The sequence below is a fragment of the Leptosomus discolor genome, chromosome Z, assembly GCF_034619465.1.
Source record: "Leptosomus discolor isolate bLepDis1 chromosome Z, bLepDis1.hap2, whole genome shotgun sequence".
NCBI lineage: Eukaryota > Metazoa > Chordata > Aves > Leptosomiformes > Leptosomidae > Leptosomus > Leptosomus discolor.
Window position 1 is genome coordinate 56,294,481 of NC_141419.1, and position 26,009 is coordinate 56,320,489.

The 26,009-nt window shown below is 41.0% G+C and overlaps 1 protein-coding gene across 1 annotated transcript in view; it reads right to left on the reverse strand.

Moving 5' to 3' along the window:
- ADAMTSL1 (ADAMTS like 1) overlaps nucleotides 1-26,009 on the reverse strand; it is a 459,478-nt gene that overhangs the window by 30,233 nt on the left and 403,236 nt on the right. Inside the window, exons 18-22 of the mRNA XM_086479436.1 lie at nucleotides 21,564-21,743; nucleotides 19,482-19,635; nucleotides 17,020-18,160; nucleotides 10,281-10,408; nucleotides 6,651-6,779 (exon numbers count right to left, since the gene is read on the reverse strand). Of these exons, the coding sequence (XP_086335562.1) occupies nucleotides 6,651-6,779; nucleotides 10,281-10,408; nucleotides 17,020-18,160; nucleotides 19,482-19,635; nucleotides 21,564-21,743 (1,732 nt within the window). The remainder of the gene's footprint in view (nucleotides 1-6,650; nucleotides 6,780-10,280; nucleotides 10,409-17,019; nucleotides 18,161-19,481; nucleotides 19,636-21,563; nucleotides 21,744-26,009) is intronic.

The following is a 26,009-nucleotide window of genomic DNA, read 5'->3' on the forward strand; positions in this document are numbered from 1 at the left end:
GAAGCCCTATAAGGGCAATAGGTCTTGTCTACATTCAGAAAGTAGCAGGAAGTAGGCTGTAAAAGACTGCAGTTTTTCTCACGTTTGTCTGAGGGTAAATATCATATGCTAATGTGGACTCTTCATGGCATACCCAGAGAACTAATCGTTCTTGTCTATGATGCTGTTTTCCAAAGGTTTACACTTGTTTGTGTCGCTACAGCTCATCTTTTTCAAAAGGATGGGCTGTTGGCCTGTTTCTGACCACCTCTGCTGGCATAGGACCTGTACAACAGCTTTCCATCTGGCTGCTACTTTTTGACCTATGTGGCATGGGTGGGCTGACCACCACTTAAAACCTCACTCTGATATTTTCCAGAGCATCCAGACAAAGTCCTTAGGGGAGTTCAGACAACCACTGGATAGCAAACAACCCCAACCTTTGAATTTATTCAAGCCTGCTTGTTTGTTGTGTTTCCATTTTGGTGAAGGAAGTTTGAAAGGTGAGCTTTGGAGATCAAAGGAGAGAAAATGGAGACTCTTCCAGTTCTGCAGTCCTTGAGAGGGAAAAACACTCACATCCCAGCACTTGTCCTCCCAAAGCCACCCTAGTGAAGGAATGATCCACCCTCTCTTGCAGTGTAAGTTACTTACAGTGCACAGGTATTCACACTATGTCTATTGCTGAACTTAGGCATGGAAGTATTAAGAAACATACCTCAGAAATAAACAATCATAAGATTATAAAATTAGAAAGCTTTCTCTAATTCCAACCAGGGTTCATCTTCTTTCTTTTGAAGACTAAAACTGGGGAGAGCTTTCAAGTTTTTCTTGAAAATAAAGGAAGATAAGTGGGAGAAGAGGAAGGAATGACGAGTGCTGAGAAGGGTAAAGAAGAAGGGAAAGGGACAAGGATGATTCCATATGACCATAGTCCTCAAGCGCAAGGATTTAAATAAGTATAGAGAGACAAACAAAACTAATTTGCTTCTTGCAGACAGCTACTCAGATAGTCTTAGTTCAGAAAGACAGAATCCTCTTGTATACACTTCACTAGCAAAAGAAGCAACAACAGTTTAAAGGTAAGACCCCTTACTGTTGAGGTATTACCGTTGCAACTAGGAAAGGAGCATTGTACCTACAAAATATCCAACAGCTTTACAAAAGCCTTTTCCTGACTGCTACTCTAAAAAGTGTGTTCTTCCTCTATCTTTAATATTAAGTTTCCACATCAACAGGAGATTATTTGAAACTAACCTGTACCCCTGTTCCTACAGTTTGGTTTAGGGAAGATAAGCAGTATGTGTCAGTGAGCAGAAGCTTCCTTTTCCTTTGTGCTTCCACCTTTAGTGACATATAGACCTAAGACAGGAACAGCAGGCAGTCAGCACAGGGATGTGCAAACACAGCATTGCATGGCATTGCCACAAGGGGTAGCAAGTGCATTTAAATCAGTTTTGTTGGGTAAGGGTGAACGACAGAGGACAGATGGCTGAGTGTGTTTGCCTTGCAGAAACCATGACAGAGACTGAAAGTCTGTGAGGTGCCAGCTAGAAACAAAACTCACTTTGGTGGGCAGGCAGGACTTTAGGTATTGAATAGTTACCCAAGTCTAATCTTCTTCACCTTTCTGGCACATTCTCATAGGTAAGCTTGTGAAGTGTGGGATAGGTGAGTAGACAGCGAGATGGATTAAAAACTGGCTGAAGGACAGAGCTCAGACAGTTGTTATCAGCGGTGCTCGGTCCAGCTGGAGGCCTGTGGCTAGTGGAGTACCCCAGGGGTCAGTACTGGGTCCGGTCTTATTCAACATATTCATCAATGACCTGGATGAAGGGACAGAGGGCATCCTCAGCAAGTTTGCTGATGACACAAAATTGGGAAGAGTGGCTGATATACCAGAAGGCTGTGCTGCCATTCAGCAAGACCCGGACAGGCTGGAGAGCTGGGCAGAGAGGAACCTAACGAGGTTCAATAAGGGCAAGTGTAGAGTCCTGCACTTGGGGAGGAATAAACACATGCACCAGTACAGGTTGGAGGTTGACCTGCTAGAGAGCAGCTCTGCAGAGAAGGAATGGGAGTGCTGGTTGGCAGCAAGCTGACCATGAGCCAGCAATGTGCCTTTGTGGCCAAGAAGGCCAATGGTGTCCTAGGATGTATGGAGAAGAGTGTGGCCAGCAGGTTGAGGGAGATTATCCTCCTCCTCCTCTGCCCTGGTGAGGCCACATCTGGAGTGCTGTGTCCAGTTCTGGGCTCCCCAGTTCAAGAGGGACAGGGAACTATTGGAGAGAGTCAAGCAGAGGGCTGTGAAGATGATTAGGGGACCTCTCTTCTGAGGAAAGTCTGAGCGACCTATGTCTGTTTATCCTGGAGAACAGAAGACTGAGAGGGGACCTTATTAATGCTTATAAATATCTAAAGGATGGGTGTCAAGAGGATGGAGCCAGACTATTTTCAGTGGTGCCCAGTGACAGGACAAGGGGCAACAGGCACAAACCAGAGCACAGGAAGTTCCACCTGAACATGAGGAAAAACTTCCTTCCTTTGAAGGTGGCAGAGCACTGGAACAGGCTGCCCATGGAGGTTATGGAGTCTCCTTCCCTGGAGATATTCAAAACCTGCCTGGATGTGATCCTGTGCAACCTGCTCTGGGTGAACCTGCTTTAGCAGGGGGGTTGGACTAGATGAACTCCAGAGGTCCCTTCAAACGCCGACCGTTCTATGTGATTCCATGATTCCCCTCCAACACTATGCATGTATCCTGCACAAAAAGACTATCTGGGATATGTAGCAAGCAGAACTCAGCACGCCAATCAAGATAATTTTGCTAAACCATAAACTTTTGGGGAAAAGAAACATAGCAATATAAGGATCTAGCAGTGGTGATTTGTTTCCAGTGCCACAATATTCTTGAAGTAGTGACTTGCACGTCAGAATCTGGTTTACCTGATGAAAAAATATGGGTTGTAAAGAAAGTTAAGAACTAGAAAAATATAACCTCCAGCCTATAGGTGAAATACAGAGGAAAGGACTGTTTAGGAGAGTTGAAAAAGATGCAAGTTGAAGCAGGAGAGAGACAAGGATAACCAGGACAGGCTGGTAATGTATTTTAAGTCACTGTTCCAAACGTGTTCTGACTGAACTTTGACTAATGGTACGTGACACTTTGCAGACAGATGCCTCTGAAGTCTTGTGGCCTGAAGGATATAATGGAGAAATGCCCTAAGAACTAGATTTTTTAAATTGGTTCCTCCTTTCAAGTCCAACTATATTTTCAATAACAGCTTGAGCCAGGTTAATTGAGGCTTCTGGTATCTGAATGAATATCTGCCCAATATAAGTCAACAGAAAGCTTCCTAGTGATACTGATGTGATCCAAATTGCTCCTGCATTCCATTTGGAAGTGAAGTTGCCCATAGCAATCAAATTGCTCACAGCAGAAATGCTGCTGGTGTTCTGAAACTTGTAGTAAATTCTCCAGCTCGATGTCACATGCATCTGCAAGACTCCTGAGTCACTTTTGGGTGGGAGTTCCCTTACGATTAGTTGTGGAGAAGTCTGGGATTGACCACAATCACCTAAATGTATTTTAAAAAAATTCTTTCACCTCTGTAGACAAAATGGTGAAGTTATGTCCAGTGAAATAAAACGGGGTTTCAAGCTCGAAGAAAACCACAACACCCTCTTTGTGGTATAACCAAAATAGAGAGTTTCAGCCCGATATAATTCCTATCAGGAGGCAATTAAACTCTAATGCATCCAGAATGATTTTGGTTTCCCCTGTCTTACAGATAATATCTATAAATTTCAACTCAGATTTTGACAGTTCTATGCCTTTCATAAGAAGCTGAAGAGCAATATAAAATTACTCTCTAGACTTGGGTAATGTTCTCTTTCATTATCTCTTGTTTTTAAGAAACCTTCTCCAGGCTTATCAACACCTGTTAGCAGCAAGTGTATGCTTCTGTCCCTTGGCAGCAAAAGCAGCTTTAGAAAATGTCTTAAGTGATCCTTATACTTAGCATTTCTCTTATAAATATTTATTCTGCTGTCCTACTGACTCTCAGTAAATATGTGTCGTTATATGAGCCAACACATCAAGATCTAATACAGGCATGGTCCTATACTACAGACTATACAGCACAGTGATAGCAACGCAGCTTATAATGATGAGATTAACAGGCACAAAATTCTGATCTGGAAGAACTCTCAGTTGCTGTGCTGGCTCAGGGCATCCTGAAAAGACTAAAGGAAAAGAACAAGAAGGAAAAAGACTATGGCTTTACAAAACCGTGTGAAGAATTTTTTCAGCTAGGTAAGTCTCCACGTGATTTCTGGGTATGTTAGTTTGCTTTCTAATTATGTTCATTTCATTCTCACACTGGTTTCTTTCTTATTATCACCTGTTATTGCATTAGCCATTGCACATTAACTTACTATGATTTGATGGCCATTTCACTGTCAATGCCTTCTGAGAAAATTTGGCCAACTACATAGCTGTAAAGTTCATCTACTCTGAGGAAATCACTAGGATATGACACGTTTGCTGACTGAAGAAATGGTACATGTTGCTTTTATCTTTGGAACTGATAGTTCGAAGCAGAATAATAAAAAATATATTAAAAGGTTGAATAATCAAGCCTCTGACGCTAAACCAAAAAAATTAGTGCTTAAATTAGAAGGAAAATTATATTTATTGTCATGTTCTTTAACAGGTTTTATGAGATGGTGTATTTTCCAGGCATAGGTGAGACAGCTGAGAGAAATCACTCTGTTCCTGGATCTCTTCCCATATGTAGCTTTTTTTAAATGGCTGTTGAATTATTAACAGCTTTTGTATGAAAATAGGATTCCAGTGCCTATAAAATATTTCTGCCCTCACTAATCACTCTCTTATTCCCTGTGTAATATTACAGCTTGTGGTTTGTGACTTTATCATAATTTAAACAGTATTCATCTCTGGTGTCAAACATAGTTGACATTTTCTGCAGAGGCAGTAGCAAAAGATAAAGAGCCACGAAGAAAAGTACGATTTAAGGAAATTTCTTCTGTATCGCAGAAGAATCCAATATACAGTAATGTTACTAGATAGCAAAAAGCCTTCTTGTGGGAGAGAAGATGGTGATTGCCCTCCCATAGTTTTCTAATGCCATAAGAACTGTGGCAACTTTGCTCAGCCACATCCTGTTCTTTTCATGATTTCTTTAGGGAAATGGCTGCACTTCTTAAATCAGCAATCACTGTCTACACCTGTGGAAGGCCTCCCCATCTGCAGCTGAGAGAACACAGAGAGCGAAATCCAAAATAATTTATGATAGTATAATACTTAGTCTCTTTCACACACTGTCAGTGCAGGTGGCCATGCATGGGCCTGGGCAAAAAGAGGACAACTTTCATCTCCTTCTTTCTTGAAAGACTGGACATCAGCCTGATTGCAAGAGAGTGCCTAATTTCTATGTTGAGAAGGTAATAGAATTACTGAATTTACTCCTTCATGAACCACTAGGAAAAATGATGCTGTATTTTTCTTTCATTAATCCCACTGAGAGTAATTAATGAACTGGAATCCCAGCCTAGTGTTTGCATAGATGTTGTGCAGGCTTTTCTAAAGGACATGACCAAAGAGTGAAACCTGAGCCAAATACTTTTCACCTAATAATTTGCATAGGGTTGTGGTTGGCAGCACTTGAAGAAGAAAAACTGACAATCACTAAGTGCTTAAAGTGAGCAGGAAGCTTAAAAAAAGCAGGACATTTGTGTATTTGCAGTGCAGATGCTTATTTAGTCATCTGAAGCAGCTGCTAGGGACAAGAAACTAAAGCAAGGGTCTAAGGGACTTCATAGAAGTCTCCACTGCAGACATTTGTGTAACAGTCAGCATGGCTCACTTTGTGTTTTATAAGCTTCTCCCTTCCCATCCCATTCCCCCTCATACTATGCATGAGAGTTTAATGAATCAAAAGCCTGGCCCTGAGTCTTTAGAGATTTCACAGCTGTGTCTCTTCCCTCACCCCTCCTCCCCATACCAACACCATTCCCACCAACAGCGTAGGACTGCAACGCACAGATAAGGTCAACCTTTTTTCGGTCACCACTGGAAAGAGTCAAACTGCCGGTGTAAGACTGAGGACCATTCAGTCTTCGGCTGGAAAAGAGTTTCAGGGAAAACCCTGTTTCAGCAGAATTCCTTTGAATTCCTGCACTCCCAAGATGAAAAAAGAAAAAATCAGAAAAAAGAGTGTCCTAACATGCCCTTAATTTGAAAAGACAGAGGTTGGCAGGAAAAGAAGGAACTAACCAGAGTGGACTTTGAAACACCATTTAATGAGGAAACGAGTTAATCAATACTTGTATATTCTCACCAAACCTCCCCAACTGGTAGGAATGTGTATCAGTTTTGTTGTATTCACATCATACAGTGTATTTCTAACAAAGATGACTATCGTATTGTCCCAGACCGGTTTTCTTAAGCCACCTTACTTTTCTTGTTGGTATTGATAAAAGGAGGAAAATTTCTATGCTAAGAACCAATGGAAGCAACGAAGCTTGCCTGAGTCCTAGGGAATCCTTTCAGTTTCACTCACCTGCACCTGGAGACACCAATTTAGCAAATAACCTCAGAGAAATTCAGAGCCGAAGGCACGTGCATGGGAGACCGAGTAATTTCTCACCTGCAACCTGGCAGCTAATGGTAACATTTGCTCTCTGGATTGTTTTCACTGTGCTTCCAATATCAACAGTGACAGCAGGCAATTCAGTGTTGATCACAGTAGATCTTGATGCCTTTATCAGTGGCTTTCCTGTATAAAAGAAGCACCACAGCTTATCAGACCAAGCATACTGGAATCACATGGGACAAATGGCCTAGGACACTGTGGAAGTACCTACACAGGACAAGTGGATAAAGGAAAAATGCTGGACTATGAGGCCACTTGCTCTATATAATATTACAGTGTCACCAAATTCCATGGGAAAAACTGTCTCAGAAAAAGAAAAAGTATAGTTAGAGCAGAGGCAGAATAGCATTAAAGACATACGTTCACACACGAGAACCAGCTGAATCAATAAACAGCAGTACAATTGCAGCTGCAGCAAGATATTTGCCTGCACTGCAACCAAAATGCCACCCTTTGCCAAAGGCAAAACATAGGCAAAAGAGGCCTGAGTGACAGCTGCAGGCACATTAATAGTACATGAAGTTTAGAGCAACATGCAAGCTGTTTCTACACATCGATCATGTATTCTTTAAGCTACAGTGGAAACACTGGGATTGGGAAGACTGGCCCATAACCAGGAATTTTTTTCATAATGGCTAGCATAAGAAGATGACAGACATAAACAAACTCCTTTCTGTCAGATAACCTGTTTTGTTTCATCTAAAGCCTATAGCAACAGTACTATGCGTTAATATTTTTTATCTCTAACAAAGATACCTGCTTTGCCTGCAACAAACTTTTCAAATTGTTTTCAATGTGCTTCCCACATCGGTGACAACAAGCAAGTGGGTCAAGGTATTCCTCTGCTGTTGTGCCTGTCTGTGTGGGATTAGCTATGGAATTATCCTTCAGGGGCTTGAGGAACCTTCTGCAGCTCCTTTTGTAGGGGTAGTGAAAGGCATGCCCACATGACACAAAACAGTTCAGAGATACTCAGGCTTAGCTCTTCTGAGATATGAAAGTGAAGAAGCAGAGCTGACAGAGCTGAGTTAAGGCAGTCCCTTGTCTCAGCCAAAGTGCTCTGCAGGCAGGATGTTGGCAAGAGGGGCAGAATATGTCAACAGTTGTTCAAATGGTATGGGACTTGGGTGTTTTTGACTCAGTGTTGTATTTTCAAACTCATCCTTATCCAAAAATCTATAAACACATTTTTTTCCGCTTTAAATAAATGGAGTACAGATAAAAAACATGTTCAGATATCATCATTTACCTCCAGAAGCTGCAGTTTTAGGCTAATGTCTACCACTGGCTTCATTTGTGTGTTAATCTGGACGTGACCAGGGAAGAAAAGATGGAGGTGAGAAAAAGAATTTGGTTTCATTGAGCTCATGGAGAGTCCTGAAAACTTAATTGCTCCATATAGCTATATTTCCAGGGCCTTTAAAAGATGCCTTTCATTTGGAATTCCTGTCATATCAGGGTTTTTTTGTTTGTTTTTACTTTTATAAAATAATAATAAATATATATATGTTGGGGTTTTTTGATTTGTTTTTTATTATTTTATTTTTATCTTGGTGCTTTTAATGCCTAAAAATAGCAAACTAAAATACTACATTTTATTGTTAAAGTATCTGCAAAAGTTTTGATGCTTGGTGGCAAAGTCTAAAGAAAAGAAAATAATTCTTCAGCTATACATCAGCCTTTTTTTCCCCTTACCTGGTTTCCACAACTTCATCAAAAGATTAAAAATCTGTTAGCAGTTCAACTCATAAATGAGTAGCAAACCATTGAGAAAAATGGAAGCATATTCCACTGACTTTTTTTCCATGCATGTGTTAAACTGATCAGAAAATTCTTCAATGAAATAACCTTTCAGGCCCACTCCTGATTCCTCTAAAGATGGACTCAGGTTTCTAGTTTTTTTTTGGAGAAAGTACTTCCATTATGCCAAAAGGTTTGTTGCTTTGTTCCAAAAACTGCTCAGTACCTCAATTTGATATTTATGGCCTCATTTTATAAGATGTTCAGCTCTTTGCCTTGGATGTATACCAGTTCCTAAACAGAGTTCAGCTTGAGTCTAGGATGCATGAATATTGTTTTATCTAAAAAGGTCAAACTACAGCCTTGATAATTAATTATAATAATTAAAAAGCAAATAGCCTTCCTGTGCCACATGTGCACCTAATGCTCAATTTATTTTTCTATAGCTTCACACAAAATTGTCTCCACAACACACATTGTACAAAGACTATGGCTTTTAAACTAACTGGAGCAATATGGACAGAATAGCAGTTTCGACTGGTGATTTTTGAACCTTATGTTCAGCTTCTTGGTTGTGCAGCACAAGAGGGTTACTGCCCTGCTGACTGGAATTTCACAAAGATATTCCTGATCTGCAGTAGTGTAAAAAGGACCAGTCTCTTTGTTTTTGCCCACATGTGATCTGTAGCTCTGATGCAGATCTTCCTTTTCGTCTCTGGGGGATTCAGTTGTTCTCCTTCTAAGGGACAGATGAGGTCTCTTTCCAGTTGTTTTAATGATCATCAGAGTTTCACTGCTGGTCATTTCTGCATTCTTAGATTTTCTTTATGGCCACCTTACCTAAAATTTTCTCTGTGTTTGGTGTAAAAAACTCAAGCTATTCAACACTATTCCTTCCTCTAATCATATATTGATACATTGGCAGCTGATGGTCACTGTCCACACATTGGAGGCCTTCAAATGCTTCCACATTCTGGACAAGTGAAATGGAGAGGTCTGAAAAATCAATAAGCTTTCTAGCATTCCTAATGTGATTCCTTTTGCCTTTGTGATAAATAGGATCCTCCTTCTCTAAGACCTCCCTACCTCGTCACAGTCCTTAGCTGTCTCTGTCCTTTCATCTTACTCAACAGCTTCTCATTCACATTTGCTGCTCTGTCTTTCCTCACTTGGTTGTGAGCCTTCTGACATCGCCTACCAATGAACCCTGAAGAAGATGGATTCATGCATTACCGCCCATTTCCCTCGGCTTTTATTTGGGTGAGTTCTCTTTAGAACTGAAATCTAAACTAACAAAGGATATTTAGCCTGCTTTAGAACTCAACTTCTGCTAGAGAAACATAAACATAAAAGTTAATTTTTTGTGAATCTGTATTTGCCAGCAATTGAAATAGTGTCAGCCACGCTTGTGCCACAATGGATTGATTATGATACAGGGCTTGATCCTGCAAGGGGCTAGCTCTTAAGCTCTGGTATGTTTCAGGCTTGCCTAAAATACCTCTGAATAAATCCTTCAATCACTCTGTTAAACTTGACCCGATCAGGGATGGATTTAAGATGTCGCATACAAATTGGGAGGCTCAGACTGCACTGCCCATACAGGCTGTGAATAACCAGGATGAGCACTGTCTTGAGAGCATGTCAGATGCAGCAAGTGAGAAAAAGCACTGATCTCTTGCAGAAATCCACAAGTCTTGTGAACTGTCTGAAAGTTGGACTATGTCTCAGAGTCTTCCAGAGTTCGCACCCTATGTTTACACCAGTGTACCTCTGTGACCCACCTTGACCATCCAGCATCCATAGCCATCTATTCCCCCACAAACAATACCTGTCCAGAATCATACAGGTGGCAGGGACCATCCTGCAACCACAGTGAACTATTACCTGCTAGAGTGACAGCAATGGAGACAGAGTCAGATCCCAGGGCATTGGATGCATTGCAAGCATAAAAACCCACATCAGCTTCCACAGGTGCTAGAATCTGCAAGGAGTCATCAGGCTGAAGTAGCATCCTGTAGAAAAGTAGAAAGAAAGATGTAATGGTTTCTTATCTCGTGTGAGCAATGATACTTTTACTGGGATTTTTTCAGATTTAGATTTTTTTTTTTTTTTTTTACAGTTCAGGCCTTTAGATAATACTTTAAAATATATTACAAAATTTTAAGTCTTACATTGAGACTGCGACCTGTGATTACTTCAATTAAATTTTAATCTCATTCCCAGTTCTTCTACTGCTGATATGTCTACTATAGAAAGATGTCTGAGTACTTAGGACATCTACCCATGGTTTGTAAAACCTCCTCCTCTGCTCCGTCATTTCCTGTATGATACTGAATGAGTTACCTAGCCTCCCTGTCTCTCAGTTCTACAAAGTAGGAGTAGCAGCAGTAAAGAAAAAGACAAATTATTGCAAGGCAAAAATCATTCAACCTGCTGAAACTAGGCAGAAAGAAGTGAAGCGAACCACAGAGGTTCTGAAACAGGCTCCAAATTCTTTGGTTGCTATGCACTTTGTACAAACTCAGCAGGTTTTTTTTTTTGCTCCCCTAATAGTGAAGACAGAGAGGAATACTCAGCTCCTCCTTGGGCTGAACCAACTGTCTTTCCTCTGCCAGTAAGAGGAGCCTGCTGTGATCTCAGTGTACTGCCCATGGCTAAACGGGATGAATGTGGCCTTAGAACTCTTACGAACTGCTGCTTTTGCAGTCTGGTTTTGCAGTGCTGTAACTGTATCAGGTCCTGATGTATACCTGTTTAAGCAAGAATTCCATCCACGGGCTCTTGTTGATGCTTATGTACTCTTATTTTCAGCACAGTGTATTTTGTGACTATTGTTCCTTTCTCTTAATTTTCCAGCTGAAACTGTTGATAAAACCTAATCATAAATTACTTTTCTCATCAGCAACTTTCAGCAGCTGTTGTATGTAGACTCTTAGTTGAGGCTGTGATTGACAGTGACAAGGGTGAAAGTGAGGGAGGGATACGCCTGTAAAACACATGCATAAAAGTCTGCTCACAGATGCTGGAATTGATGAGTTTCTTTCCATTCCCACCCCGCCAATGAAAACTGTTGTCTCATGGACCAAAAAGGAGCAGATACTGGATCTTGCGTGACACTGTGGGTGGTAGATCTCTAAAACAAACCAGATTAGGACCACCCATCAAAATCTATTATACAAAAAAATTCAAAGTTAAAATTTTTTTTGACCTTTTTTGAGTAATAATAATAATAATAATTAGTAATAAAAGGAAACCTGCGTTTTGTCAACCAAGTTTTGCAAGTGCCTAGAAAAATTCACGTTTGCAAAATAAACATTAATAATTTTTATATTGCATCTTTACTTGAACAGCAAAAACTGCCAATGGTTGAAAGAATTCCCTCCCCACTTCTGCTTTCAAGGATATTTTCTTTCTTGCCACTTAGTCATAAACAGGGCAGACTTCTAGTTAGCCACTGCTAACAGTGCCAGCAACTAACAAATTTCTGTACTTACAAAACTAGTGTTAGCATGCATCAGTATCTCACATGTAAATTTTTTAGTTTAACACTGGACTGGTTCAATCTCTACACAGAATTCATTAAGAGTTTCAGAATTTGTCCCAAATTATGTTAGCATATAATAGTTAAAGATTGTGCGTATTCTGCCTGCGTGTGTGCAAATATAGTATGTAGCTGATCACTCAGTCCTATGTGAAACTGACACACTCCCCTAAAAAATGTTTTTAGAAAAGTCTGTCACCTTCAGGCCGAGGAAAGAACTTGCTCAATACTGCACCTTGTAAAACACAAGGGATCATAATTTGTTTGTTAACCAACTCTGCTGATGTAAATCTCTCTTTGTCAGTTTAAGTCACAGATCCAGCACACATATTTTTAGAAATAGAAATAGGCCAGGTAGGTGCCTGCCTTTAAAAAAGAATAAACTCCAATGCAGCTCCATCTTCTCATGTTTTCAACTCAAGTTTTAATGTCCTTTCCTAGAAACAAAACTAATGTCCTCTTTGATAATTCTTTATGTCATTTGTGTGTCACAATTTGGCATAGCTCATTTTCTTGAAAGCAGATCTTTTATTATCCCTCTTTGTATAGAATGATTTTGGCTGGATTCCCTATTTGTTCATAGATTGCTATTTTTGTTAGGTATTGAATTGCTTGTTAGTGGTGAAAAAAAATACCATCTGTAGCAATTCTTTCTGTCAGCAGCATGTCTTCAGAATCTCATTTATGGACTTAAAATAACACAGCTTAATGTTTAATCAGTATCATCTCAGTTGCTCCACACTGCATTGTCTCCAAGACAAAAATGTATTTTACAGGACCTGTATCAGTGACTATTCAGATGGCACCTCGCAAAGACCTGATTCTGTATCACCTATTGTTTACATTCTGCTTCATGTCCATTTATAAAATACATTTCTGTTTTAGAAAAGTTGAATTATCCAGTACCAACGGGTTCCCAGTGATTAACAGGACAGCATAGTTGGAAAGCTTATTAAAAATGCCTAAATCCCTCGAAGATTTTTCACTTTTGAAGTTGATTCCTAAGGAAGTTAATCTGAATTTTCTTTGAAACAAAACCTTTTGCATCATTTACAAAAATCTCCAGGTTTTTGTACAGATACTAGCAGGCTCTGAATGCATGGTAGTGTTAACCAGACATTTTAACCTTAGGAGAGAGTATGGACACTCAGAGAGAGTATGCACTCAGGCTGAACATGCAGACTCAAGTCAAGGATCTTTTACTGGAACCACACAGATATTTTCAACTGCTTCAGCTTTTTGTGTCATATGTTTTCATTCTGTCGAGTAACTGAAAACCAACACTTTTTTTTTGGGCCTGTATTATATCTTTTTGTTACAGTACCTAGACTAAAGTTAAAGAAATTGATTTTTGCAAGTGGAGCTGTGTAGAAGGAGTCATAAATATTTTTAGGTGGATGGAACAGCTCACGGAAAGAGGGAATTTGTTGCTACATCACTGGTCCAGATAAAATCCATGGCCACAATATAGGAAATTGAGTGCCTTTATCTCAGTATTTGGTAATACACAATATAGATAGCTATCACTCAAACTAAAACCAGCATCCTACACTTCAAAAATCACAATACAAACCAGGAATCTCAAGTATACTCAGTATGGCATGAGCTGACAGACTTCAGCACAACTCTCTGACCTTCCTCACCAAGAGTGTCTCTTTTTGATACTGGTATAGGAAGGTCCATCTATATTAACTTTCCTATTCCCATTAAGACAGAGGTGGGCTGGAAAATTGGTTTCTTTTCTCCATTCGGTGGCTGGCAAAGTATGAAGACGACAAGGTGCAGACCTGAAAGACAGCTCAAGTATACCAATCACCACTGCATGCAGGTGGCCTTGCAGCGTACAGCAGTACACTGTGAAATTGGTTAAACTGTGGCTTTCGTTTACCCAGCTGATTGGCAGCCAGCAAGAGCATTCTGAGCCAAAAACAGAATACTGCTGTTAGAAACCCAGCAAAACATCCACAACTCAATTTTTTTATGCACCATGATTTCTAAACTTCCATTAACTCTAAAGTTACAGATGTTGAGTATCTCTGAAGCCCACAGCACTGCTCATTTCCTCCCCCAGCCACCACCATGGAGGAACCATAAGTGATGAGTACAAAAGGAACTTCATAAAGTGGAAACTGCCTTAACATTTAAAGAAGAATTGTCAATGAATAGTGCTACTAACTGGCAAATAAACTCTGATAGACATTTTGAGCACACATATTAGCCTGATAATTCAGAAATACAACACAGCATTTAATGCTATTTTAGCCAAACTGAATGGAAAAAAAGAGTTGAAATGCACTATAAAATGGAAAAAAAAAAAAAAATCTGAACTAAAATTTCAGGAATTGTAAGACTGTTTTATTGTCAGCTAAATGTATCTGCCTGTTGCTACATCATGACTGCTTATACGGTGTCAGATAAACTTCTAATTTTCTCAGGAGTATGGTGTCCAGCATTAACCACACATGGACTTTATGTAACTTCCATTCCCTTCAAGCATACCATAGTCACTTCAAGTAGAGAAAAAAAATCCCTTAATGTCATAATTCCAACAGGATGTAACCACCAGCAATGAAAATCTATATATGAAACTTTTTGGGGGGCCACGAAGATATTTTCACAGGAATATTGCCAAATAAAGGGGTACTACAGGCCCAAGTCTTGATTAAGACTGCATTTGATTTCCACAAGAGATACATTCTTGCTCTTAGTGTCCCCTCCCCCTGCAAAAGTTACCATTTTTTGTGTGAAACCTAATGTACTTACTAGCATTCAGACAGAGAAAGGGAGACAAAACCCAGGAAATTCAGTACATTAGAGAAAAAAATTACTTTGGAGTGATTCAGTTGCCAAAACGAGAAAGGGGCTAATAAACTAATTGTATAACTATGCAGAAGGAGCAATTTTGCCTAAATCAAGACTTCGCTGGATGGTCCACAGGCACCATACTGGAAATTAATTTTTACCGTGACTCCATCTTTCCTGATTTTCCATGCTGACCTTATGACTAAATTCAGATGTCTTAACTGAGGTCAGTATTTCGTGCAGAAAGATCTGCTAGCAGATCTCTGGACTGCTTTGTTGTACCATGTTTCTTAATATAACTGCCTCTTACACTCTCTGCCTACCTTTATACACCACTTTCTCACAGAACAGAATCAAAATATAATATCTCAAGTGTACACATGAGAAAAATGAATTTTATCAACACAGTTAAGCATATATCATTGAAAATAGTCTCTTTGTGTGCTCTTGCACACAAACAAGTAACAGGGAGCGATAGGCTCATAAAGACTACCTCAGGCAAAACCAGCATCATGTCTGTGGTATGCTGACAAAAGCATTTTGCTACTCAAGTTCCCAGGCTACACCTTGGGATCAGTACACTGGAGTTTGAACAGATAAGGATGCACCAACTCACATCAGAAAACTAATGTGGATATGACAGCATAGCTGCAAATAGCCATGAAGTATGGTTCCACAGTTTCCAGACTCTATCAGAACATACACAGGGAATGATGATTGCAATGCCCCCTGAGGTTTATCCTGGGGTAGTTTTACACACAGATAGATATGTGGAAGGCAGAAGCCTCACTTCCTCCATCTTCTGCTACCACAACCATATCAGACAGATCCTGCTGGACCCTGTGAGAATCACAGAATCATAGAATAATTTAGGTTGGAAAAGACCTTTAAGATCATCAAGACCAACCATTAACCTAACACTGCCGAGTCTACCACTAAACCATGTCACTAAGTGCCTCGTTTGAGTCTTTTAAATAACTCCAGGGATGGTGACTCTGCCATTTCCCTGGGCAGCCTGTTCCAATGTTTGACCATTCTTTCAGTAAAGAAATTTTTCCTAATGTCCAGTCTAAACTTCTCCTGGTGCAACGTGAGGCCATATCCTCTTGTCCTATCGCTTGTTCCTTGGGAGAAGAGACCAACACCCACCTCACTACAGCCTCCTTTTGGGTAGTTGTAGAGAGCGATAAGGTCTCCCCCCTCAGCCTCCTCCTCTCCAGACTAAACCCCAGTTCCCTCAGCCGCTCCTCCTTGTTCTGCAGGCCACTCACCAGCTTCGTTGCCCTTCTCTGGACACACTCCTGCAACTCAATGTATTTCTTGCAGTGAGGGGCCCAAAGCTGAACACAGCATTTGAGGTGCGGCCTCACCAGCACCGAGCACAGGGGGACAATCGCTTCCCTGCTCCTGCTGCTCACACTATTTGTGATACAGGCCAGGATGCTGTTGGCCTTCTTGGCCACCTGGGCACACTGCTGGCTCATGTTCGGCTGGCTGTCGACCAGCACCCCCAGGTCCTTTTCTGCCACACAGCTTTCCAGCCACTCATCCCCAAGCCTGTAGTGGTGCCTGGGGTTGTTGTGACCCAAGTGCAGGACCCAGCACTTGGCCTTGTTGAACCTCATACAATTGGCCTCAGCCCATTGATCGAGCCTGTCCAGACCCCTCTGCAAAGCCTTGCTACCCTTGAGCAGATCAACACTCCCACCCAATTTGGTGTCATCTGCAAACTTACTGAGGGAGCACTCAATCCTGTCATCCAGATCATTGATAAAGATATTAGACAAGACTGGCCCCAATGCTGAGCCCCGGAGGACACCGCTTGTGACTGGCTGCCAATGCAATTCATATCTCCAACAGTGGGTAAGAGTAATAGTAATGATCAATAATCAGTTTTCATATCTCAAAACCAATCTTTATAGCAGAAACCTCCACCTTCAGATGGGAAAGTGCAATAAGGCTGCCAGCCTGCAGATGTGGAATGCTCCGTTTACTACATTAAGCACTTACCTTCTTTAGTACTTTACAAACCCTTCTTTTTGCTTATTTAAACAGAAGTAAAGCTCCTGTTTGCCACACCAGACTGACTCAGCATCCAGACCTTGCTGAAGATTTACAGTGCCCTATTTACCACTTCACATGTGTTAGCCCTTCTTTCTGCTATGAAACCAGACTACAGCAAAATATGGTTTTGTCCATGGGACTGACAGGCAGTAAAACATGGCAACTGAAGAGTCAAAATATCAATTATTTTCTTAAAAGTTAAACAATATGTTTTACCTATCATTGTATTTCACCTCTTCTCCATTCTTAGCCCAGGCGATAGTGGGCTTTGGGTTTCCCACCGCTTCGCAATGAAGCAGCACGCTCAGTGTGCCACTGGCTAGGACCACTGTCTGTCCCAGGTGGGTAACAACTTCTGAAGCAGAAAGCTGTTGTGCTGCTGAAATCTTCCGGAGGATGGCAGGCTTTTGATGAGGTCTGCGCAAGCCATTTTCTAGGTCTACAGAGGTGGGAAGAAATGCTTCAGCAGATGATGTCCTCAAGGAGCTGGTAAATCCAGAAACATGTCTGTGGAGAGGGTACTCCGCTGAGGTTGAAGCTAGTCTTTGCTTTGATGCTTTAAGGACAGATTCCTGGTTCTCCAAATGGCTCTTGAAAACCTCGTGAGCAAGCTGCACAACGAGCTGCTCAGTGTAGACCTCTTTAAGCTCCTCAGGCTGTTGAGACAAATTCCTTATAATATCATCCAAGCGTTTCTGCTCTGTGACCATAGAAAAAGGCAGGCTATACTCCCAGCTCTGGTCCTCCTCTGAGGATGTGTTTCTCTCTGTGGACTCCTGGGCTTCCCAGGACCCCAGATTTTCCCCTGGCCAGCCTCTGTGCTGTAGCAGCCTTGAGACAATATGGTCATACCACCTGCTGGAGTCAGCAAGGTGGCCTCGCTTTTCAGCCTTGCTCCCATTGAAGATAATCCCACTGATGTGTTTCTCTTCTGTTCGCAAGGCTTCATTTAAGCTGGCCTTTCTCACAGCCTCTTCCTCCCTAATACCAGTTGGCTGCCCAGCAATGATCTTCTTGTTGCTTCCAATTAGTTTAATTACAAAATGCTCCTGGGCTGGCCCTGCTGTACAGGTGTATGTTCCAGTGTCTGAAGGCTTCAAATGATGGATTTTCATGTACCCATAAGGTGCAATGGTGATATGAGCTGAGCTGACAAGTCTCTTGTCATCCTTCCCCCAAGTGATCATTGATTTCCAGAACCTCCTTGTGGGGCATCGGAGAATAACAGAGGTTTTGGGCAGCAGGTAGGCATACCCACCCACGGTAAAGTGTAGCTTTTTCTGCTTCCTTGTCTGGATGTAAACTTTCTTTATGGCCATAATATGGGGGCTTTGCTTATTAGCTGGCCTGTTGTGCCCTAGAATATTATTAATACTATTAGTATGTGATAACATGAAAAAACAAGCAGTTTACTTTGGTGCTGGCAGCATTTGTACCATAAGACAGTAATGGGAGAAACTGGCCACCAGCTGCTCAATGTTGAGTTGAAGCAATTAAAATAAGAAGAATAACAAGGCAACTTTAGGAATGCGGAAGTAGTCCCACCCAGAATACATGCAGAAACCAAAGAGCCAGGGACAAAAACTTTATGGGAGGGAGAAAACTTGAGTGGAAATGTAGTTCTTGTTGTTAAAGTATTTAAACGAAGATTGTTGCTTAATATTGAAAAGACAACTGTTTACTGTCCAAACCCTCAAAGGCAGCATGATCTTGCAGCTCACAGTGGTAAGGAAGAGTGAAAGTGCTGCTACCTCAGAGGGTAACACTGAACAGAACAAAACTGTCTGGACTAGGCTTAAAAAGACAGTAAGTACTATTAAAGTTCTTCAGTGCTAAGTGAAATTAAAGTGTACTGTTAAAGGAGTTCAGTGTGACCTTCCAGTTTCCAGATCTCTATGACAGAGGTCTTCGTTATGAAAAACTAAATAAAACATCATAAGTATATTAATAGTAAATATCATCTAAAATTTCATCCCAGCTTTGGTTCTGATTGTCAGATCTTTTTTTCCCTGACTTATCCAATATTTAGCAGTTTCAGAGTTCGTAGTCAGCTTTAAGCTGAAGCTAGGCTGTCTTTTGAACTTTCTCATATCCAGTTGGCTCACTGCAAGCTGTGGAAGAGCATACAGGGAGACTACTGCTTTTGTGAAGGGCAACAACCAATGCATGAAATACCAACATGAAACACATCTAACTTGTGTTGCCTGTTTCATTAGAAATCCCAGGTCATAGAGGGTACTGTGACATAATGAAATAATATGTTTTTAAATTATCTTCCACAAAATCCCTCACCAATCATTTTCCTTGCAGGTGTTCTAGCAGAGAGTTTATTTGCACCTGCCCTCAGGCTGCTGTGCTGTATCTTTGAGCCTCTACATTCCAGTAGTGAAATTTAGATCTAGATTTGGGTCAGAATTTTGAACCAGTACTTCCAGAAACTAGTAGCTCCCTTCCATTGCGTTGGCTCAGACCCAGCTCCAACAGTAAAATTTATAGCTCCTGTCCACTGACTTGCCTTATTGCTGAACAAAGCATGCTTATTCACAGACAGCTGCTCTGCAAGACCAAGTAACCCTAGTGCAAGAGAAGGTTGTGAAGCAGGTGAGAGTATGGATTTCTTAGTGATGGACATTGATGTCTGCTTTCCTCAGATATTCTCAAGCATCCTTTCCACTTACTTGCACAGATGCCTAGCACACAGGGCCTGATCAAGGATGAGAATGGCAAAGGTGTGCACAGTGAGGAATTGATGATGACAAAACCCCCAGTTTTCAGCATCTTTCTGCAAATGGCATTTCGACTCTGGGTGCCCTCTCCACAGCTCACTGAACACTAGGAACACAACAAAAAACATTAGGAACAAAGTCTATTAAATGCAAAAGAGCGTTCCCTGTCACACACACCCCTTCACCTCCCATTACCACATTGCATACTCATACCACAGTAAGATAAGTTACAGCTTTCAAAATGTCGCAGTGGAATAACGCAGAGCAGCACCTGGCCATTCAGTTACAAACACAGCAGGCACAATAGGGACATGAAATATCAGGTATTTTCTGTCCTTTGGGACACTGAATCTTCCCACTCTCCCTTAGCACTTTTTTCTCTCACATGGTGTCCCTTATTTTAATGGTACTGTGCTACAGTATAAAGCTTGTCTTTGCACTTTGTTTCTATATGTCTGTGTCTGCCGGCTGGAAAAACTCCTGCTCATAGTCAAGAGCAGACCAGATTGTTTTGCACTTCACAGATATATCCTGTTCTGCTAAAATCTGGCCTAAACTTAATCTTTGAACTTTACTGTTGCAGATCTATTGGAAATAATAAGAGGATAAGTGTTTCAGATACCAGTGAGTTATCTCAGCCTGGTAGTTACCACACAGGGCTTACACAAAAGAGTATAAACCTTCTGATATCGGACTACCATGCTTGATGCACAGGTGAGCATTGTTAATGGAATTCAGCATGTATATTTTATCTCATATTTACGTATAGAGCATCACAGAATGTGATAATACAGGCAGTGCATTGCACGGGGATCCAGGCAGCAGTCTGGAAAGGTGCTGGAAAGTGGGCTGAGTGCTGTAAAGTTGGTAGCACAGATACACATGCATTTCCATTACATGCAGGTGGACACGCGGTAATGGGAATTGGAGATGAAGTAAGAGGGAGAAAACCCACTAAGGGTAAGAAGAGCTAAAACATGGCATCCTTCAAGTGAAATGGGGAGGAGAGAGTGAAGTCAGATTTGATTTTATAAGTACCAATACGCAGAAATGTGAGTTGTATGGATGTCAATATAAACCATGTAGCAACTCCTTGTGAAGGAGGATAGACTATGAATGGAATTACCATCTTCACTGCCAGAACAGCTATGTGTCTCCTAGCAGCAGACTTCACGAGGACATCCACTTAGCTGTGTGAAGTGTCAAGATAGATCAACATATGAAGGGTTCAAGTGGGACAACTCCACTAGATGACCAGTGTTTCTTTCACAATTAAGAGAATTTCCACCTCTTTCCACGGAGAGCGGTGGCAGACATTGCAAGATGGGGAATAATTTTCATGTTTACTGGTGTTAAAAAGTTAAATTCTATTTTCCGTTATACTGTCATAAACATAAAGGGAATTTTTCTTAAGCTATATGGGGTCAGAAAGGGAGCATGGGGAAGTGGAAGAGCCTTCAGTAGAGTGAGGTTTTTTGCCATCCCTAAATTGACAGAAGGAAGTAGCTAGCTAACATCACAAAAGCAGTGTCCTAGAATGAAAGAGGCTTGGTGTCTGTAATTATGTGCCTATAGCAGACTGCAGGAATCACTCCCTTCTCTTCTCTGTATCATAGGGAAAGGTTGGAGTGGCCCCAAGAGGAAAAGGTTATTGACGTCTGAACAGCCAGACTTTGGGAAGAAAAAGCATTTAGTTTGGGGGAGTAAAGATTGCTCTTTGTTGATGCCTTGGTTGAACATAAACATAGGCATGGGCGGTGGCAGGGATTTATTGAGCATGGCTTGTGCTTATGTCAGAAGAGAGGTCTTTAATAATTTAGCTGAATGGCTAAAACACACCTGTGGAGGCAGTCTCCAAAAATGAACATTGAGCTAGTGATCACATCACCTACCAGGATGATAAGGACAGATTACAGGGCAAAACTGGGCATAACATGCTTTGTACAGTTTGAGCTCATTTGGCTCCTCTATCCCAAGTGACTGTGGAACTTCATCACCAAGACAGCACAATACTTATGCATACAAATAGCATACCTGTGTCCAGTCAGAGAGAAGCCACTCATTGGGACAATCCTCATTTTTGCATTCTTGTTGGGCAACTGGCCTTGGCATGGAGCAGAAGGTTTCTGGCAACTCTAACAGGCTTCCATCTGCCAGGCGCTGCTTACAAAGTGTGTCTCGCTTCTGGACACCACTGCCACATGTCTGTGAACACTGTGAGAGATGAGAGTCAGACACCTCACATCACACTTGTATCATGGTAATTTGCAGCAAAAATTACTTCTGAATTTGAGTAGAAATCAACACTCAGTTTTGGCCAAATAGAAAATATATATAAAAAAATAATTCAGAGATGTCAAAACAGATGTCTTTTAAAAATGTCAAAAATATTTTGGGAAGTGGAAGCAGCTTATTTTGCTAATATTTAGGAAAAACTGCTTCAATATTTCTGAAATGTTTTGTTTTCAGGTGTTTGTACAAAAGACATGGAAACAATGGGTCAGAATTTCAGTACGGAGGTGGGAAAGCTGTTCTTTCCTGTAACCAACAACTGGAAAATGAGACACTTGCACATAATGTGGAGATTCTACATCGTAATGTCTCTGCCTGAGCTCTGACTGTGCTACTGACAGTGTCAGAGAGAGTGAAAAATTCTTCTCCAGCAACAGATGATTCAAGACCTTCATTTCCAGGATTTGATTATACATAATAGATAACAGAAGATATGAACTAAATAATTAGCTTGAATTAAATATTCAACTCTAGCTGGTTAAAAAAAGGCTTGTAGTAACAAGAAAACCAAATGGAAACTTGAGAGTGTGATAAATAAAATTTCCCCCAGTTTATCACTTTGCTTTTTCTTCCTTCTGTAATTTTCTCATTTCTTGTTTCTAACCTACATGAGGACTATAACTAGTGCAGCTCAAAACTTAACCATCCAGCCCAGAATTCCTGTCCTTGAAGACTTCTTGCATTATAGCACTTCTCTGATTTTTAATTGCTGAGAAAGCTGTATAGCAGCTGCAATCTGCTGTTAGTCTCAGTAACTGGTTTATAAGGATGATATAATAAACCATTAAATATCCATAGAGCCCTTTTGTATTTATGCCTGTCATGACAGCAGTGTGTACTGTTTCCAAAAGGTAAGGAGGAAATTTTATTTGAGTCAGAGTAAATTGGGATGATTAACATTCAGAGAACCCACCTCCCCTCTCTCTTTAATGTAAATATCCCTCTCTGTATCTATTTTCTACAAAGCAGGGCAGGAAATTTTGAACAAGCAGATTTAATAGCTTTCCTGAACCTTTTTGTAAATTCATTGCTCAGCCCTTTTTCCTGAGGATCTTTCTCCTAGGGCTGGTAACAGGCTTCCAGTTCTTCAGTCAGCCAGCTCAAGTCTTTTTCTCCCCTTTCCTAGCGAATAAGAAGGGGGAGCTTGCCTTACACTAGTGTGACCACGAGTTGCTTATAGCTTGCAACATGGGATCTATGCCTGAGAAGCAAAAAAACATATGAAGTATTAAAACTTATACTTAAGTGATTAAAAAGGGACTATTTTAGAACATCTTGGAGTCACAAAAATCTCTTCTCAGAGAGAAACCACTGCATAAATTTTAATGCTAGCCTGATTGTTTAGGATATACATTTTCCTTGAAAGACAGAAAAGAAGTGCAGAAAGACACTTATATTCAGTTTGGTTTGCTCTCTAACGAGCAAAAATATCTTTTGTCCTACTTAGAATACTACAAAGCTCAAAGGATTCCAAAAAATTAAGCAAGTAAAACAATACTTCAGTTTTCAACAAAAGAAAACATTCCTCAACCTTTCATTTGAGGAGAATTGATTTATGAGGAGAGACTAAATCAAGAAAAATATGATTTAAAGTATTATTTCAAGATTACCAAAGGACTGTCATCGTATATCAAAGGCAAAATAGTTTAGACATCATATGAATAAAAAAGCTTGTTCCTTCTGTCAGTCAATCAAATCCCAGGAAGTCTCCCTGCCCTTCCATCACTACCAGATAAAAGAATGAGACAAAAAATCACTTTTCTTGCTTCTTGCCCTTCAGCCACTTACATAGCTTTGTTCCGTGAAGAGTAACTCGCTGCCCCACATCCAACTTTCTTGCTAAGTGCCAGAGAGATCCAAATGCAGAGACAAGATTCCTTCTTGTCCACAGGAATGCTCTTCTAGGACAGACTGGATTACTGCATGGGATCAGTGCCTGTACCTGTATTTCACCTCTGCAGCCTTCACTACCCCAGGGTCTTTGCTGATTTTTCTCTAGTGGAAGCTTCCAGCCTCACGTTTTTCCAAGAAAAAGGGTAATTTGTGACAGCAACATCTGCTTGTATTTACAAGCAATATGAAACAGTAGTTTTTAGAGGATCCTCATTCACACATATCCCATCTGAATAAGGTGCTATCTCTGATGTTCCAAAAGATCTTACAGCACCATTTCAACAGAGAAACGTGCTTGTTTCACAGGGTGATTTCACCTCATCCACACAAATAGGTAAAGCATGGTTGTTTGACCTATGTCTCCTGATATTTCAGCTCCCCACAGCTTCTGAGCAGAGCTAAGCCAAATATCCCCTGACATTTCTTTACAGGTGAACTGCCACGGTACCAACTTCCAGAGTGGCATCACCCCACATTGCCTCCTGATTAAGCCTGGTTCAACAGTTAACTCAAGCAAACATGAGGCAAGGCTGACACCAAAGAAGACAACGTATACACCCGGTCCTGCCAGCCAGTCATTCTTGGGTTTGTGCTGCCTTTTCCATATGCTGGCATAAGCATTTGTATGACTGCATAGCGAACAAGAGTTGAGAATTAAACTAGGCTAAAGCTAATTATATTTCTGGCTAGCTTTAACCAGGACCACTGTGTGATTGCACGGCACTTCTGGAGACATAAGGCAGCTGGTGCTGTAAGGGCGAGAAAGAGATCGCTTAAGCAGCTTCTTTCTCCTTTGGTAGAAGTGGTGGCATATGTCATGCTAAACTGCTGGTAGAACAGTGGCCTTAGCCTCTCTCGCAGCAGTCACAGATGTGATAAATTGATGTTCACTGTTGAAAGCAGAGAGGGAAAGAGGGACATCTCTCTACCTCAGCACCTGCCTATGAGCAACTACTCACATGCATACAATTCACAGAATTCAGGCAAACATTATTTATGTTGTGTGGGAGGCAGGGAAGCTGGTCACTTCTCAAACTTGGGGCAAAAAGGCAGTTATTAATGAAAAACAACGGGCTAGGCAACTGTCGCTCAGCATGGTTTGGGGCAGTAGCTGAACGTTTGGAGTTATGTCATTTTATGGTCAGTCCTGCTTACATGAACAGTTGAGGAACGGGTTGTCCTACTTCTCAGCTCTCCCACGTGGTTTAATTTTGCACTGCCCTCTGCTCAAGATGGTGGGACTACAGCAGTACAAGTTTTGGCCTTACTTTTAAAAATGAATTCTGCACTAGGACTCTACAGTAAGATAAAGCATCTGCAAACGGAGTAAACATTTTTCTCTCAGCAGGTCTTTCAGTTGCTTTCTAAGGCCTGACACCTGAAGATTTAGAAAAGGCTTTTTACAATATGGATTAAAAATAGCTAGGAAAATATCTGAAAATATTACCAGTTTTCCCATGTTGACTCTGTTTTCAAGTCATTGTTCTAATTGTCTTTCAAGCAAGGATAGCACTGAGCAGCTAACAAAGAATGCTGTGCTGGAGACTATGGCACTTATTCAATAGCAAACCAAAGGAGGACGAAGATTCACAAATGGATGTCTCCCATTTGAGGTCTGTAGAGTAGATATTTATAGGGCCTTGTAAAAATGAAAGCTCACATCCACTTTCCTCCAGAAGCACACTACTGAAAACAAGATGAACATCCTAATGGGTTTAGATAAGAAACAGAACTATTTAAAAATAAATAGCCTTGAATCTGTAAGGAGATATTTAAAAAATCACTTGAAATGTTACAACACTGATAAATATCGTATGTTTATCTGCTGGGGCTTCTAATGGCATTTAATTCAGACAACCCCTCCTTAAGAAGCATGAAAGGCCTTAGAAAAGAAAACATTGCTCATTGCAGTTTAAATCTTCTGTTTTGTTTGCTTGAAACTATTGTGAGAGAATGCTTTGAAAACAACAAACTGGACAGAGGAGACCAAAGAAATGGCTTCAAACCAGGCTGTGTGGAGAACAGATGTTACCCTCTACTGTCAGTGAAGATTTAAAGGACCTTCCCTAGGGTGAGGAAGGCACCTTCCCACAGGGCCCTCTGTTTCCCCATATGTGGGGAATGCTCTCAGGGATTTGGGGAGAGAGGAGGTGTTGTGAGTCCCTTAATACAAAGAAAGAAATCCTCTTGCAGAATTTCTTCTGCTGGGGGGCTCCATGGCAGCTCTTCTGCATGGCTGGAGCTCACCTCCAGGAGAAATCTCAGTCACTCACATCCTGTCCAGACGGTCTTTTC